General features: G+C 52.2%; 1 protein-coding gene across 9 annotated transcripts in view; it reads left to right on the top strand.

The window, feature by feature from the left end:
- ITPR2 (inositol 1,4,5-trisphosphate receptor type 2) overlaps positions 1 to 16,534 on the top strand; it is a 4,412,221-nt gene that overhangs the window by 3,689,784 nt on the left and 705,903 nt on the right. For all 9 annotated transcript variants that reach the window (XM_069628470.1, XM_069628469.1, XM_069628465.1 and 6 more), the window contains one exon: positions 14,676 to 14,795. In XM_069628470.1, the coding sequence (XP_069484571.1) occupies positions 14,676 to 14,795 (120 nt within the window). The remainder of the gene's footprint in view (positions 1 to 14,675; positions 14,796 to 16,534) is intronic.

Genomic DNA, 16,534 nt, shown 5'->3' with positions numbered 1-16,534 from the left:
CGTGTTAATAACACATATTTCCTTATTTCTCATCATTCCCTGTAATATTATCATCCTACCATCTGTGTCCAGGAAGGTCTGGAGGACCTTTAATTGGACTGTCGTTGCCACCCATATTAGGACCCCTCTGGCATATGCTGAGTATGTTGAACCCACGGTCACCCCACCCCATTGCCGTGCTAGGGTGTCTTGTCTTTAGTTAGATGGGTTTCCTGCAGGGGGGCTATGTCTTTTTTTTGTTGTCTTAAATATGCCATCACCGGTTCCTCTTAATGTAGCTGTTCATTCCAGGTTGCTATTTTAAGTTCCCCCATCTTCTTTAGTGGTTCTCGCTTTCATTACTGCCATGTCACATTCACTCTCCCATCTCTGTGCGTATCCGTAGGCCAACTCCCCTCTAACTACCACAACTCCCTTCCCTTCCCGCTTCCCAACAGCCCCAACTCCCTCACACACCCCCCTCCCAAATCCCCAATCAGTAACCCAGCTCAATTCCTTGTGCTCAGGCCTATCCACTTCTCACCCTCACCCCTGGATCCTGTCCTGGTGCATAAGGAGCAGTGGGCGGATACGTAACTACTAGTATCCGTACAGTCTTGTGCAGTTTTGGGTTTAGGACGTGTCTATGTAGTGCGATAATTGTGGTCACATACTAGTCATGGTTCCTATCTGCGATTATTCTTGACTACTTGGTTCGGTGCTGTCTCCTGTTGCCAGGTTCTGCATATCCATCCATGGCTGTGCGTCTCGAAAAAGATTGCGCGGCCCTTGTGGATCACTTTCAGCTTAGCTGGGTACAGAAGCATGTACTTTTGGTTAGCCGCTTGCAATCTCCTTTTGACAGCAATGTAGCTCATTCGTAGTTTCTGGACCTGCTGTGTATAGTCCGAATGTGCTGTTATCGTGGCCGATGCTTGTTGGATCGTTCTACCTTTGCGAAAATGTTCAAGGACCTTTTCCCTGTCACGGTAGTTCAAATGCCAGGCTATAATCGGCCTTGGCGGGGTTCCTGGTGGCGGCTTCCTTGCTAGTGACCTGTGTGCCCTTTCCACCGTAAAAACCTTGACTAAGGGCCCCAGGGCCAGTTTCTTGCTGCAACAGGGTTTCTATGTGGGGGCGTGGCGTGGTGCTCATGGCTTGAAGAGGTTGCAGTGCTGAGCTCCAGCCGAGATCCTTGGAACAGATCCTATAACGGCGGACAGACTGCACAAACTAGGACGAAAAGTGCTCTGTACAGTGGTTAAAGCGTTTCCCCACACGTACGCAGCAGGACCGGAGAAAATTGGAGCTGGGTAACGTGAACAAATCCTCCAGGAAAGATAACCCTTGGATAAGCAAGATGACGGCCGCGACTCGATGCCCGAGATGATGTGGGGGATGGGCGGAGGATTACTGCGGCTCCCCCGATAAAGCGGACACTCGCGGAAGCCCTACGAGAACCCCTTGTCTGTCGGCAAGACCGATGGCAACAACAAAAGAAGCCTGTGGTTCGCGGTTGGAGTCGGAAAGGAGGAGACGCATCACAAGAGGGGAGCAGCTCTGGGTAATCGCGGCTCAGAAGGGACGGCATCACATGCAGCGGCGAGGGTGGCGGGCACCGCAGAAGACAGAAGCACAGAGTCGCTGCGGAAAGCTCAGGACACCTTCACGCTGGGAAGCCAGCCTGCATTGGTACGGCGAGTCACGGAAGGAAAGCTCACTCGGTAGGTGAGTGGACGGGAGAAGGACGATCGGGGCATTGTAAGACTGGAAAACCAAGATCGATCCCCCGCCCCAAACAAATGTGCTTCCATAACAGTGCTGCCGGGTCGTCTCGGGAAGGAGAAGAACGGTCTGGCCCGGAGCACAGAGAGAGGAGTGCTGGCGGACGTCACCGCCACAGGCACAGGGTGCGGCGCGGTAAGCACGCCGCGCTGACTTTTGAAGCGCAGAGCAGGTCCGTTAAGGGTCACAGTTTTTCTGCATTTCCTAAGTGCTAACTCGGACGCAGCAAGAGAAAAAGGGCCCCTCACAAGAATCCACATTCAAAAGACGTTACTAAGTGACTTGCGACCTGGGCAGCAGAGATTGTACGGATTTAAGGATAATCCACGGCCTGAAGAAGCCGGGCGCGAACTGAACCTGTGACGCAGTGCACTACGCCGGCAGGATACTTAGACAAGAATCTGCGGGCGGAGAGGCCGGAGTGGCGCGCGCTGGCCTTATTAGCCCCAGGTCTGCACCAGCAGACGGGGGTAAGGGAACACCCACCAACCTGCAACACCACAGCAGACCATCACTGCACCACAATGAAACAGTGATACTCCCTATAAGAACTGGGCCCCACAAACTAAGGTGCACGCCAACGCGCCAGCAGGAGCAGGGCGCTGACTTGAACATGGCGCGCAACTTGGCGCCCTATAAACAAGTGCTGGCTAACAGAACCTGCGGGTGCCCAGCGAACAAGCAACACCACAATCAAACGGTGAAGGCACCTGCGCGGCCTGATGGCTATGCCTAGGTGACACTGGAGAAGGAGTAGGACGCAAACAAGAGATCAAGGCAAGACTGCACTGAACTAGGCTCACCATAAACAGAGGGTGCACGAGCACACGCATCACTCACTCATAGCCTCGCCAACGCACCGCTGGGGCACCACACATAACACTGCGGCGCCCTCCCCGACTGTGCGAACAGCTGAGGAATCCGGAATCCTATGCACAGAACTGCGACAAGTGGAACCATCAAACGAGACTGACCCGAGGACCCCCACACGAGCGACACACCGCTGCGTGGCCGACAAGGGGCACGCCAGCAGAGAAGAACTAATACCCCCTGCACTCTCAATTATCACTGTGGACATGCCGTCCATGAAACAGAAAAAGGAACCAACGATCATGGACTCCTTCAACGGCGCCAGACAAAAGGGGCAACCACAACCCGCCCCAGAAACACAGGCGGCACAGCCTGCAGAGAGCTCTGCTGACAAGGATAGCCAGGTGCTCGAAGCAATAGCAGCCCTATGTACTTTCATTGATACCAAGATCGAGGAGGTCAAATTGGATGTGCAGTTGATGAGACAAGACATGAGAAACCTCACGGAAAGAGTCATAACAGCCTAAACGACGCTGAAGGAGACAGCAGAAACCACCAGCGATCTCGGGGAGCGACTGACGGAGCTCGAAAGGAAGAACGCAGTGCTGGAAGCCCGAGAAGAAGATGCAGAAGGGCCCAACCCAACAGACTTCATCGAAAACATGATAATTCAGGAGATTGGAGCGGAGAAATTATCACAGGGATTCACGGTGGAACGGGCCCACAGAACACTGCAGAAAAGGCCGCCCCCGGGCTCGCATCCCCGACCTGTGATAGCTAAAATACTGAACTTCCGCGACTGGGAAACAATCCTGAAGTTCTCCAGGGAGGGAGGAGATATCCGCCGGGATAATGCCAACGTAGCTATATACCCAGACTACACCCCAGCTGTTCAGAGGGCCCGGAACTCTTTTGTGCCTGTCAAACAGAAACTCAGGAAACTGAACCTCAAGTACATGCTCATGTACCCGTCCCGCCTCAAGGTCCTCTATAAAGGGCGCGCCGTTTTTCTCGAAACGCCGGCTGCGGCCAACATGTGGCTGGAGCACAACAATCTGGACGATGGTCGAGAAGCAGTCACATGAAAAACTCTGGCTCAGTCAACTGTGGGGTGGGGGAAGGGAGTGCAATAAAAGAGACTCTTATGGGCGCAAGTGAAAACCAAGAAGGACGCCACAGTTTGTCATTCGGCTGGAGCAAGGTGGGAGCCTCTGACCGGGCGAAAGCACACACTCCACGAACCGTTCAGTGTCGGACGGTTGCTGACACATCACAGCCCGCACACCTTGGCCCTGGAGGGCCAGTCAGTTGCGGGGGGCTCGAGTGCCACGGCCACACGGTGGCTGCTGAGCGCAGTTACCTAGTTCTGGTATGCTTACAAATTTGTTTGGTTTTTGTTTGTTTTGTTCACGCAAGCGGCGAGATCTTAATGAAAAACGGGGCATGCAACACCAAGAATGCAAGTGCTACTGAAAGTCACGGGGTGGGGGATGGGTTCTTTCGGAGCAATGGATTAACTCGCCTGCTGTGGCGAGATCAATGGCTGGACGACACCCGAGCCAACCAGCTGGGCCGCACATACAAAAATGGCCAACAATATTAGAATTCTAACATGGAATGTCTGGGGTTTGGGCACCTACATACGCAGAAACAGAATTAAATCATTCCTTAATAGGAAGAAGGTGTTGATAGCGCTACTTCAGGAGACCCACCTGACACAGCAGACCCTGGGGGTACTGAGGGATCATTGGGATGGGCAGTGTTACGGGGCTCCCTATTCCAAATATGCCCAGGGAGTGCTCATCTGGATTAGTCCATCAGTCCCGTTCAGGTTGTTGAAATGGGAGGCGGACCAGGAGTCTGTTGGTGAGGGGCTGGATTGAACAAACTGAAATCAGCATTATAAACTCATATTACCCCAATTACGGAATCCCAAAACATCTGGACACACTGGGAGCCAAACTAGCCAACTGCCAAGACAGCCTCTGCGTCTGGGGTGGCGATTTTAATTGTGTAAGGGACTGGGAATTGGACAGATCCAAATCACCAGTAACTAGAAACGATGCTGCGACTGGGGCGCTTAACGCACTGATAGAAACCCTGAACCTGGTCGACGTGTGGCGAGAACTCCACCCAACGGAAAGAGAGTACTCGTACTTCTCTGCCCCCCACGCCCTGCGCACCAGAATAGACTATATATTTCTACCCAAATGCTACCAGCCACAAATGGACTCGGCTCAATACTTGGGCAGGTCAATATCGGACTACTCCCCGCTGCAGGTGATGTGGAAAGCGAGGGGCCCCCGACCACCCATACCACTATGGCGTATGTCACCAGACCCCCTCACAGACCAGGCTTTTGCAGAGGGGTTACGGGACAAAGTGGAAGAGTAGTTGGAAATAAACGTGGGCAGTGTTGAACAGTGGGGCACAGTATGGGAGGCACTGAAGCTGGTTGTCAGGGGGGAGGCCATTACGGGAGCTGGAGGCATACAGAAAACACTAAGGGCTGAACTGGAAAAAACTGAAGAGGAGATAAAACATAAGGAAACCCACACCAAAGGGACACAGGGGGAGGAGGAAGAACTAGCATTGCTGCGAGGGAATTGCTTAGAGGCATGGGGTAGGCTCTCCAATTTCGACTTCACAGTGAAAACAGCCAAATCACACGCTGAAGGCGACAGACCAGGTAGGCTGTTAGCATGGCTATGCCGGAGGGAACACCCACGACACCAAATAACTGAAATCAAGGACGAAACAGGCACGTCACACACAATGCAACAAAACATAAATGACACATTCCGGTATTTCTACTCCCACTTATACAGCCACGACCACCAAGTGGCAAACTCAGACATATTAGACACACTGGATGAAATAGGCCTTCCCAAAATAGAGGAAACGCACAGAGAGGCCCTAGATGCTGCAATAACGGGTGAGGACATTACTGAGGAAATCAGGTCCCTCGCCTCCGGCAAAACACTGGGTAGCGACGGACTCCCCTCAGAGTTCTACAAAGCATATGGGGATGTCATCACGCCGGTATTGCTCGAGGTCTATCAAGAAGCATTTACCAATGGGGTACTACTAGGGTCTATGAGGGAAACGCTAATTGTTCCAATACCTAAACCCGGGAAACCGACTGAAAGCTGCGAATCATACCGCCCCTTGGTGATGCTAAACTATGACGTCAAAATCCTCACCACAATCCTTGCCAAACGCCTGAACAGAATAATTGGGGACATAATACACAGTGATCAAACAGGCTTTATACCTGGGCGCAGCACCGCCCTAAACCTGCACAGACTGCAACACATTCTAGCGCAGTCCGAGGGATCCCAAAAGGAATATGCTATACTCTCCTTGGACGCTATAAAAGCGTTCGATTCAATCTACTGGGAGTGGTTGCTGGCGGGAATGAAGGGGTTTGGATTTGGGGAGGTCTTCACTCGCTGGCTTTGCATCCTATACACTAATCCCAAGGCCAGGGTTAAAACAGGGAGGTTGGTGTCTGAAATCTGGGACATTGAGAGGGGGACTAGGCAAGGCTGCCCGCTCTCCCCAATGCTGTACGTCCTGGGTCTTGAACCCATAGCGATATACCTTAGGAAACAGTACTTAGACGTGGGTATTTGGGTTGGGGGAGCGGGGCACCTACTATCGCTTTATGCAGACGACATTCTTCTATATGTCAGGTACCCACACTTAAACGTCCCAGTGATCCTAGATATACTGGACAATTACGCCAAGGTGTCCGGAATCAGCTTTAGCAGATCCAAATCCTTCATATTCCCAATAGCCGGCTGAGGGGGAGAGACCCCAGCATGCTGCCCGCGGTTGGCCTTAGATGGGAAACTGCTTCGTTTAAGTACCTGGGTGTCAATATCAAACATACGCCTGAACAGATACACGAACATAACACGGCTAGAGTGCTGCACGGCATGAGGAATTCCATGAAGTTCTGGGCCAAGCTACCGTTATCATTACTAGGCAGAGTGGCCATCACCAAGATGATCATCCTCCCGAGGTTCCTATACTTCTTTACTAATGTGCATTATTACATCAAGGCTTCCTTCTTTCACACACTGGAGAAGCTGATCCGGGGGTTCCTTTGGGGCGCTGCTCGCCACAGACTCTCACTAAAACATTATACCTGCCATATGACCAGGGGAGCGTGAAACTGCCAAACCTAGAAAAGTACTACCTGGCAGCCCAACTTAGCCACGTGGTCAAATGGCTGTCCGATGATCCCACCTCGGAGACTATTTTGCTACAACAGTTGGTCGCGCCCACTACACTAAATTAAACACTCTGGGTAACTCTTGGAGCGGCAGAACACACTCCAATGGTGGTAACCCTGGGGCGGAAGATATGGAAGAGGGCATGAGCTGTACTAAAGGTCACCCACCCCTACTCCCCAGAAATACCAATAGCGGCAGGTGTATGCAGCATGGACTTGGCGGCGCTGCGAAGATGGGAGGGGCACGGGATATACACGTGGGGAGACATGTATGACAAAGGGGCCTTCAGGGAGTTCAGCTCTATACAGGAATGGGAAAGGTTCCCCGGTGGACAGTTCCTGTGGTACCAACGGGTTTGAAAGGTGGCTAGAGATGGCTGGGGGGGCTGGCCGGACGAGCCGCAGGCTGAACCAATCCTCACACTAATGTACAGCCTTGGTGATGGCTGGTGCCCAGTGTCTAGTATATATAGCATGCTCATAGACACACCCAAACCCAAGAGTGCAGCGCTGAAAGAACAATGGGAGGAAGACCTGGGCACAACATTAACAGAACGGGACTGGGAGAGGGCGCTGAGCTACCACATTGCAGTGTCTCGGAACCATTGGTTCAAACTGATACAGCTAAATGTGCTGTACCGCACTTACATGACCCCACACAGGATAGCTACCTTCAATAACAAAGCTAGCTCGGGATGCCCATGGTGCGGGATGGAGGATGCCGATATGATACACATGTTCTGGGGCTGTGAGCGGGTGAGGGATCTCTGGTCACGAATAGAACAAGCTTGCAGAGCAGCCGGCATTGCCCGTTATGAGTGGTCACCGAAGGAGTGCCTGCTCGGAACTTACCCCAGGATCAGCAAACATAAACATGTGCATACATTTATGGACCTCACATGTAACCTGGCCAAGAGAACCATTGCCATGTCATGGAAGAGGGCTGGGGGGCCACGATACCAACATTGGCACAGGGAATTTGAGAGATGGGCTGAGGCCGAGACTAAGGTAAGGATGGAGGCAGTCAACAGATCAGGGCTGATTGGTAATGACAAATGGGTCGCTTGGAAAACACTGATATGGGACATCTGATGATAAACCCCCATGAATGCACTGCACACCATGTAGTGCACTCCCTCACGCCCAGGCAACAAGCTGGCCACCCCCCCATGTGTGAACCGGGGGGGGGATGCTTCGAAGAAAGTGGCAGGAGCAGCAGCCCGGACACCGTGACGTCTGTTCGGTCCCATGTCCCCACATGCCAAGATTGTAGTAAATAACCGCTTGACTTGCTTTGTCTTGTTTGTTTGACAGTTATTGTTAAAGAAACTGGCATTACTGCATGTTCTAATCAACCTCATGCAAAATGTCTTACTAAATGTCAATGCCCCTCCGGCACATCAGCTGTTGTGCGCCTCACGTCACTTTGTGCTACCTTCGGCACCGCTTAGATGAAAAGTCAGCCGGGCTGCACCTCTTTAGGTTAGACTATGGGCCTCATTACACGGACGGCGGTGGACCAAGGTGCTATTAGCACCTTGGTCCATGCCGGTAAAATACCGGCACCGCCTTGGAGGAAAGGGGAATTACCGCCCTATTCCAAGGTTGGTGGGACGGTAATTCCCCCTTCCCCCATTGCCCTTTCCCATTCCCATTTTTGCTCCATAGGGCATAATGGGAATGGGGAAGGTGCTAATTACGGCACCACAAATTGCGGTACCGTAATTAGCTCCCTGGTCCCTTTGCGGGTTGGTTTTTAACGCCTGCAAAAAGCAGGCGTTAAAGTCTCCATCCCGCAAAGGGACCTCGTAGTAAGGCGGTAAGGGTTAAAGGTCACCGGTACCATTAACGGTGACCGTTAACCCTTACTGCCGTCCGTGTAATGAGGCCCTATGTCTTGCCTCAGCCGTCATCGCTCTGCCAGGTCCCCTTTGTTACTCGCCGCCATTTTGGATGATTTCTCTAGGTTAGGTCCCGGACTTCGGACCTTGGAAAACCTTCAGTGGGGCGCATCCATCCTTCCATAATTGTCCACTTGCGGGCGTGAGAGCCTGCAAAAATCCTTCTTTTCTGAATATAATCGATGTCGGATCACAGGAGCCACCAAAAGCTGCATCCTACAGCATGGCTGCTTAGCCACGTCCATAAGTCATGCTTAGTCTTCTGGTCTTCATGGTGCTTTCCACAAAAAGAATACTTGTTTGTTCCCTCTATTAAAACCTTTTCCTTTTAAAAAAATGTGTTGCATTCTTTTGCTCCTAGTATCACTGCTGAAGTGAGTGTTCCACAAATATGTGATTATTATCTAGTTATAGTATAACTTGTTGCTAGATACATTGGGCCTCATTCCGAGTCCGGCGCTAACCAATGGCGGTAGTAGCGCCTTGGTCGGCACCGGACCCGTACCGGCACCGCCCTGGTGGAATGGGAAATTACCGCCCTATTCCGAGTTGACCAGGGCGGTAATTTCCCATTCCCCAGGGCTCTTCCCCATTCCCAAATGAGCCCCCATAGGACTCAATGGGAATGGGGAAATTGCAAATAACGGTGACCGTACTTTACGGTCACCGTTATTGGCTAATAAGCCCCTTTGCGCCCTCGTCCCTAACGCCTGCTAAAAAAATCAGTATCAGTTTTGTTTCTGATCTGTCTTTCTTAGTAGATACATGCCCAACAGACACACCAGAAATAGCAATGCTAACCTGCTCGCTGTTCCCAGATTCAAGCGCACGAAAATGGGCGGCAACAGCTTCCAGGTTAAAGCAGCCCAACACTGGAACTCACTACCACCCTCCGTCAGAGCACCTCAAACCTACCACCAATTTAGGCGTAACTACATCCAGTGGCTTAAGAACAAAGACCAATAATGAGAGCCAATAATGACACCATGCTACTACTACACATTTGTTCAACCTGTAACTATGTCGTAATGTTACTCTGTATCCTTGTAACTGCTTCTACTCACTGTAACTGCATCTACTCACTATGCATAATAATGTAAATAATGTACAGTATTGTAACTAAGTTGAGAATATTCTTGTAATGCTTGCGCCCTCATACCTTCTGGTCCGGTGCACCATATAAATAAATAAACAAACAAACAAACAAACAAGTAGTAACCAATCACTGGTCTCTGGGTCATACTGCCCCCAGCCAATGACTACCCTCTCCCTAAGCCCCTCCCCTAGCAGCCATCCTCAGATTTTTACTGCACGTTCAAGTGTTGGGAGTCCTCGTGCTACAGCCCTCGAGCTTTTACTGCGTTTTGTGATTTTTCAAAGAGGTTAATCTCATTTTTTTGGTCAATCGAGCCTCAAGCTCCACCGTTTCTACTTCCGATCAACGGGGCCCCGTTTCGGAATTTTCTACGCCCCTCAAGGGCGAGGTTTTCGTCGAGTTACGCTTCTTGGAGGATTCCAGAAGGTCTGAGGCCTACCTCATGGACATGGCCAGGACAAGGGAAGCTCGACACCCGGATCCAAGCTGTTCAGGAACTGCCCTGGATGCGGATTACAGAATGTTTTCAAGGAGGATGAGCATTCGAAATGTCTCTACTGCCTTCACGAAGACAAGACGCACGTGGAATTGGACTGTGCGTTTTGCCAGAACCTTTCGGAACAGACTACGAGGGATCGTCGGACCCACCTCGCCAGCTGGCTGGAGAAGGGCCCAGCAGGTGAGAAGAAGAAGAAGTCAGAGCGGTCTTCTAAGACCTGTGAGGGCACCCCGGCGACGGGGGCCCAACAGAAGGCAAAGCACTGCGAGTCCGCGGGCACCGGGAGCGCCGAAGGGTCAAGCTCCTCGGCTGCCAGGCAGGGTGCACTTTCACTGACGCCATCAACCACGATCAACGCTCTGCCTCGGGGATGAGAAAATCCGAGAACCTGGCTAAGCTTCTGGAGAGGCCCCGGTCGATCTCGAAGGGATCAGCCGAGGGGGAGCGAGGCTGTGACTCCTCCCCCAAGGTGAAGGCCTCAAGCACGCCCAAGGTGGTGAAGGCCTTGATTCACTCGGTGAAGGCCTCTATCGAGGGAGTCGCGGCGGCCCTGGCGAATCCTGTGGAGGCTAACCCAGTCAAAGTGACCTCGGGGCCCAGAGTTTCCCTGCCGCCACGGAGGGAATCCTCTTTTCAGCCCATTGATAAGACCCCCATGAAGACCCTGGTGGAAAAAGAGGGGGGGAGGCCGGTGGCCGTCACGGACACGGATACAGCCTCTGAGGAGGAACTGGTTGAAGTTGTGAAGGGCCTCAACAAGAGGTTTGAGGAGGTCCGGTCCCAAGGGGGGAACCCCGAGGAGGTGGACAAAGAGAGCGATAATGGTGCTGACTAGGCTCCCGTGGAGGAGGAGCAACCATCGCGCCCGTCACAGCCAGTGCCCGAGCCTCAGGACAACTCAGTGGCCATTTTGATGGCAATCCAAACCTTATGCACGGAGATAAGGATGAGATTGCCCTTAACCCCAACAGAAGACCCAGCAGAACCGGGCCCATCGGGAAGCCCTCCAAACAAGCAGAGGAGAGTTCATCCCCCCCGCCTTTCCAGCCCGTGCAGCCTGCTCATCCTTCATCTCCTTCCCCAGATCCTAGGGATGACACAGGAATGGACACGGCCACGACGGGGACGGATGACGACAGTGGTGACGACAGGATGGGCCTTCCATCACCACTCCCTCGGGCCTCCCCACCCGACGAAATTGGCTCCTTCCACGCCATGATTGCCAGGGCATCCAAGCTTTTTCGGCTCTGCCCTGAGGAACAGAAGAAGGAAGGTTTCCTCTATCAGCGGCGCAAAGCCAAGAGGAAGACGGTCCTCGCGGTACCATTGATTGACGATATCTGGGAGGAGGGACTTACTCCTGAAGAACCCGTCCACGACGCCTGCCAAGAGGGATCGGTACAAAAAGAAGTACCGGGTCCCCGATTCCGCCCCTTTATGCCTTAGGGCACAGCCGACCCCGGATTCGGTCATCTCGGCGGCGGCCAAGAAGAAGGCGGCGGGGGAGTCATCCTCAACTTCGACCTCCCCACCCGACGGTGGGGGAAAGAAGCTGGAAGCCATGGGAAGATTATGGCCCGCTACGACAGGGAGCTGTGGTACAAGATCGCTCCCCTGCTGGACTTCCTACCGGACGACAAGAGGTCAGAGGCCCTGAAGATCCTGCAGGAAGGTGAGGTGGCATCGGACCACGCTATAACGGTGGCCACGGACATCGCTGATACTGGATTCCACCAGTTGGGCAACGGTGTTTGCCTTCGACGGCGGGGATGGCTCAAGTCAACTGATTTCCGCCAGGACGTGCAAACCAGAGTTTTGGACATGCCTTTGGACGGGAACAACCTGTTTGGAAAAACAGTGGATGAGTCACTTCAGGCCATCAAGACCGACACAGAGATGGCTCGGGCCTTGGGAGGGTTGCAGCAATGAGGGCGGCCGTTTCGGAACGCCAGAGGCAGACAGGGTGCCTCCAAGGGATCCGGCGGCAGCTCCCCGACGTACCGCCAGGTGGCCCGCTCCTCGTCGCAGGAGGCCTACAGAGGACGCAGCAAGTAAGGAGGATCTCGCTGTCTGTCGTCACCAAGAAGGCCAAGGCAGCAAGGCCGCCTCCAAGCAGGACTGAACCGGCCGTAGCGTCGGGCCTCAACCTGAGCACCCCGGTGGGAGGCTGGCTAGTGAAGTTCGTCAGCGTGTGGGAGTCGATCTCCACCGACCATTGGTGGCTGGATGGCCTGGCCCATGGGCACACTCTCGAATTTCTAAAGAAGTGCCCCCGCATTCGTCCCGTGGCCAGGAAGGAAAATCACGTCCCTCAACTGCTGTTAGAAGTAAGGGCGATGCTCAAGAAGGGTGCCATCGAGCTCGTCCCGAAGAGGCTCCGGGGCTCTGGAGTATACTCAGGGTACTTCCTCGTCAGAAAGAAGGCGGGCGGTTAGCGCCTCATCCTGGACCTGCGGCGGTTGAACAAATCCATCAAGGCACAAAAGTTCAGGATGGTCATCCTCCAGCACGTGCTGAGACAGCTAGAGGAGGGCGACTTCCTATCGTCGCTGGACTTGGAGGATGCTTACTTCCACATCCCCATTCTAAAACGACACCAAATGTTTCTCAGATTCATAGTCCAGGGGCGGCACTACCAATTCAAGGCCCTGCCAGTCGGGCTGGAGTCGGCACCCAGGGTGTTTACCAAGTGCCTCGCACCAGTGGCGGTGCGGCTGCGCCTGTGGGGGATCCACGTCTACCCCTACCTGGACGATTGGCTCATCCGTGCAAGGACAAGAGAACTCGCTGTCGAACACACAGCGGAGGCCGTCCAACTGCTCACGGATCTGGGATTCGCCATCAACTACTCGAAATCCCACCTGGTCCCGTCACAGGTCGTACTGTTTCTGGGAGCCAAGCTCGATACAGTGGCGCGATTGGCCTCGCCGTCGGAGGAAAGGACGAAGGCCATCTTGGGCAAGGTGCAGCGCCTGCTGGCCATGGACATGGCCAGGGTGAGATCCATCAAGTCCCTGCTCGGAATGATGTCTTCATGCATCTGCCTGGTGTGCCTATGCAGGCTACGGATGCCTCCTCTACAAAGGTTCCTCGACGCCCGTTGGATACAAGGGACGGGCAGCTTCGAGGACAGGATCCCGCTCAACAAGGTTTTCCGCCGAGCGATTTGATGGTGGGGCGCCCGCGCGCATCTCGTGGCGGGAAAGGACTTTCAGATCCCGGTGCATCAGGAGACAGTGACGACGGACGCTTCCCTGGAAGGGTGGGGAGCGCACACCGGAGATCTGCACACGAGAGGCCTTTGGTTCCCAGAGGAGAGGTCTCTCAGCATCAACATCCTGGAACTCCGAGCAGTGTTCTGGGCCCTAAGGTCGTTTCTCCCGTCCCTCAAGGGCAAGGTGGTGAGGATCTTCACCGACAACACCACCACGATGTTCTACATCCGGAAGCAGGGAGGCACCAGGTCCCATTTCCAGATGGCTCTCCGGCTGCATCATGCACTGTCACCGGTTGGCAAACCGACCGTTGCCCGGCCGTCCGAGAGCCCATTCTACCAGAGCGATCACTGCTACTACGGCGTTCTTCTCTGGTGTGCCCCTGCTGGACATCTGCAGGGCTGCTACGTGGAGGTCAACGCACACCTTCACGAGATTCTACTGCGTCAATCGGGACTCCAGGGAGGAGTCCCAAGGTCGGCCAAGCAGTGCTGCGCAACCTGTTCGTCTGAAGGTGGGCCTGCTGAGGAGGTAAGAGTTGCTTAATGTTCTATGTAATGCTTAATGTTCAAACTTTGCCACCTCCCGTGGTTGTGCATGTGTTTACTGCTATGTATTCTTATATTCATGAGCATGTGAATCCATGCCAGACCCCATGCTGGAGAAGGAACAAGTTACTTACCTGTAACTGGGTCTGGCATGGATTCACATGCGAACCCTCCCTCCTACCCCTCTGCGGCTCTTCACTTGGTCATACTGTCACTTTACGTGCTACCAAATCTGAGGATGGCTGCCAGGGGAGGGGCTTAGGGAGAGGGCAGTAATTGGCTGGGGGCAGTATGACCCAGAGACCAGTGATTGGTTACTACTGAGAAAGACAGATCAGAAACGATACTGATTTTTTCTTTACCGAGGATTCCCAGCCTGACGACGGGGAATATTCATGAGCATGTGAATCCATGCCAGATCCATGCTGGAGAACAACAGTTACTGGTAAGTAACTTGTTCCGAGTGTATATAGTGTCTGCCTACAGTAATATAGGTTATTTGTGGGTGAGCTGTGATTTGATGAAAGCTATCTAGTATACATGAATTCTATTTCCTTGCCACAACCTGTAATCATTCCTCCTTTCCTACCGTGTGTTTTCAGGTCGAAGTCATGAAGAATGCTTATAATCAAGGCATGGAAGGTGACTATGATGAGCACAGTGGAGATGAGCATATTTCACCAAAGGATGTTGGGCACAATATTTATATTTTGGCACATCAGGTATGACTTAGCTGTTTTTTTAATTGAACCAGTGGAATGTATACTTAAACCAAAAAAATATGAGAAAACAATGTTTCTGATCTCCACTGTATCTAACTATTATTTATATTGGGTCTTCCCATTTTGGCGCATAGTGGTGGGAATTTTACAGTGTGCTGAATTTTTCAACATATAGCCTCATCCTCCTAAATGATCGAATACCTTATATTTTTCCATGGTTGACATCACTTCCAGTGGTCTGGTTACATCTGAGGTATTCTCTTCCCATTTCCGGATCGTGCAAATTCAATATGAGGATTCGAAAATAGTCATGGAAAAGCTTAGCTGACAAAGATTACTGCATGCATTCAGTGTATACCCTATGCAAGGTGCATATGAAAGGCAGATACACATTCACAAGCATTGTAATGCCTTCCCACTGCTAGATAATACCCCCTCACATCCAAATTGCCTACATAATCTATTATTTCAACTAATTATGGCCTGACAAGTTGGTGTTGTAAGGAATGGTATTGGGTCTATGTCTTATTGTAATCATGTTTTTGGTGACTTATATCATGCTTAATGCTAGACCCATCCAGGTTCTAAACACTGCATCAGAGACCTAACCCATGTTTCATGAAATTGTCTTCATCCCAAGGTAAGCACATTGCACATTGCTTCTGAGCTATCCTTCTAGCTTGCGGTGGGCTGCTGCCTGTTTAGAGTGAACATAATGCACATACATATAAAATGACAAAATATGGTCATGTGGCTATTCTTATTCCATGCTCGAACATTTGCTGTTGCTGCATACATGCAAGAACCCTGGTTATGGAACCACTCACCCTGCTAGGGATTTGTGGATTTGGCAAAATAATTAAGTCGATCTGCATATTTGTTCCCTGCATCCACATTCAGGAGAATGATGGTGATATGGTACCTGGGAGCATTTTCGAAACATATTGCTTTTTTTATTGACTCAATTGGCCCCTTTGGCTGTTGATCTTGGCAGTGATTTGGGCCCAGTCCCACTTCAAAATTGATTGCCCAACCCATTTCAAGACACTGTTTATCATTTGACCACTGGATGACTCCTTGTCATTAAAGGGAGGTTGTGAGAATCTGCTACTTTGTGCGTTGGCCCTGGTCAAAGATATTGCTGGAAGAGCTAGGAGAGTTATGTTATGTTACCTGAACTTATAGAGCACACGGTCACCCAGAGGCATCATGGCACTGGTGAGGAAGCTACTGACCAGGAAGAACAGTGAAAAGTCGGAGAACTAGAATAGAGTGGTTTTCAGAAATTTCCTGAAGGCCAGATGGTTAGGTGTAGATTTGAGTGGCAGTGGGAGGGTGTTCCAAAGCTTGGACGCAGCAATGGTGAAGGCTCTGCCGCCAAGTCTTTCCCGGTTATACCTGGGAACAGCAAGTAAGTTTGTGGCCGAGGAGCAGAGATTGCGTTCCGGGATATATCAGGAGAATTTGGATTGAAGGAACTCAGCTCCTAAGCCATGAATGGCCCGGTGGACAATACATAGTGACTTGAACTTAACTTGCTGGGCCACTGGAAGCCAGTGGAGTCGGCAAAGCACTGGCGAGATATGCGCACCATAAGGGGAGCCGGAGGCTAGTCTGGCTGCCAGGTTCTGCATACGTTGGAGTCGTTGGAGGAGGCCCACCGGTTGAGAAAGGTACAGAGAGTTACAATAGTCCAACCGTGAGAGGACTAGCGCAGCCACCACGGGAGGACGCATAGC

Source organism: Ambystoma mexicanum, chromosome 12, assembly GCF_040938575.1.
Source record: "Ambystoma mexicanum isolate Mex_15411 chromosome 12, UKY_AmexF1_1, whole genome shotgun sequence".
NCBI classification, from domain to species: Eukaryota; Metazoa; Chordata; class Amphibia; order Caudata; family Ambystomatidae; genus Ambystoma; species Ambystoma mexicanum.
This window is presented reverse-complemented; position numbering and strand designations above follow the sequence as displayed.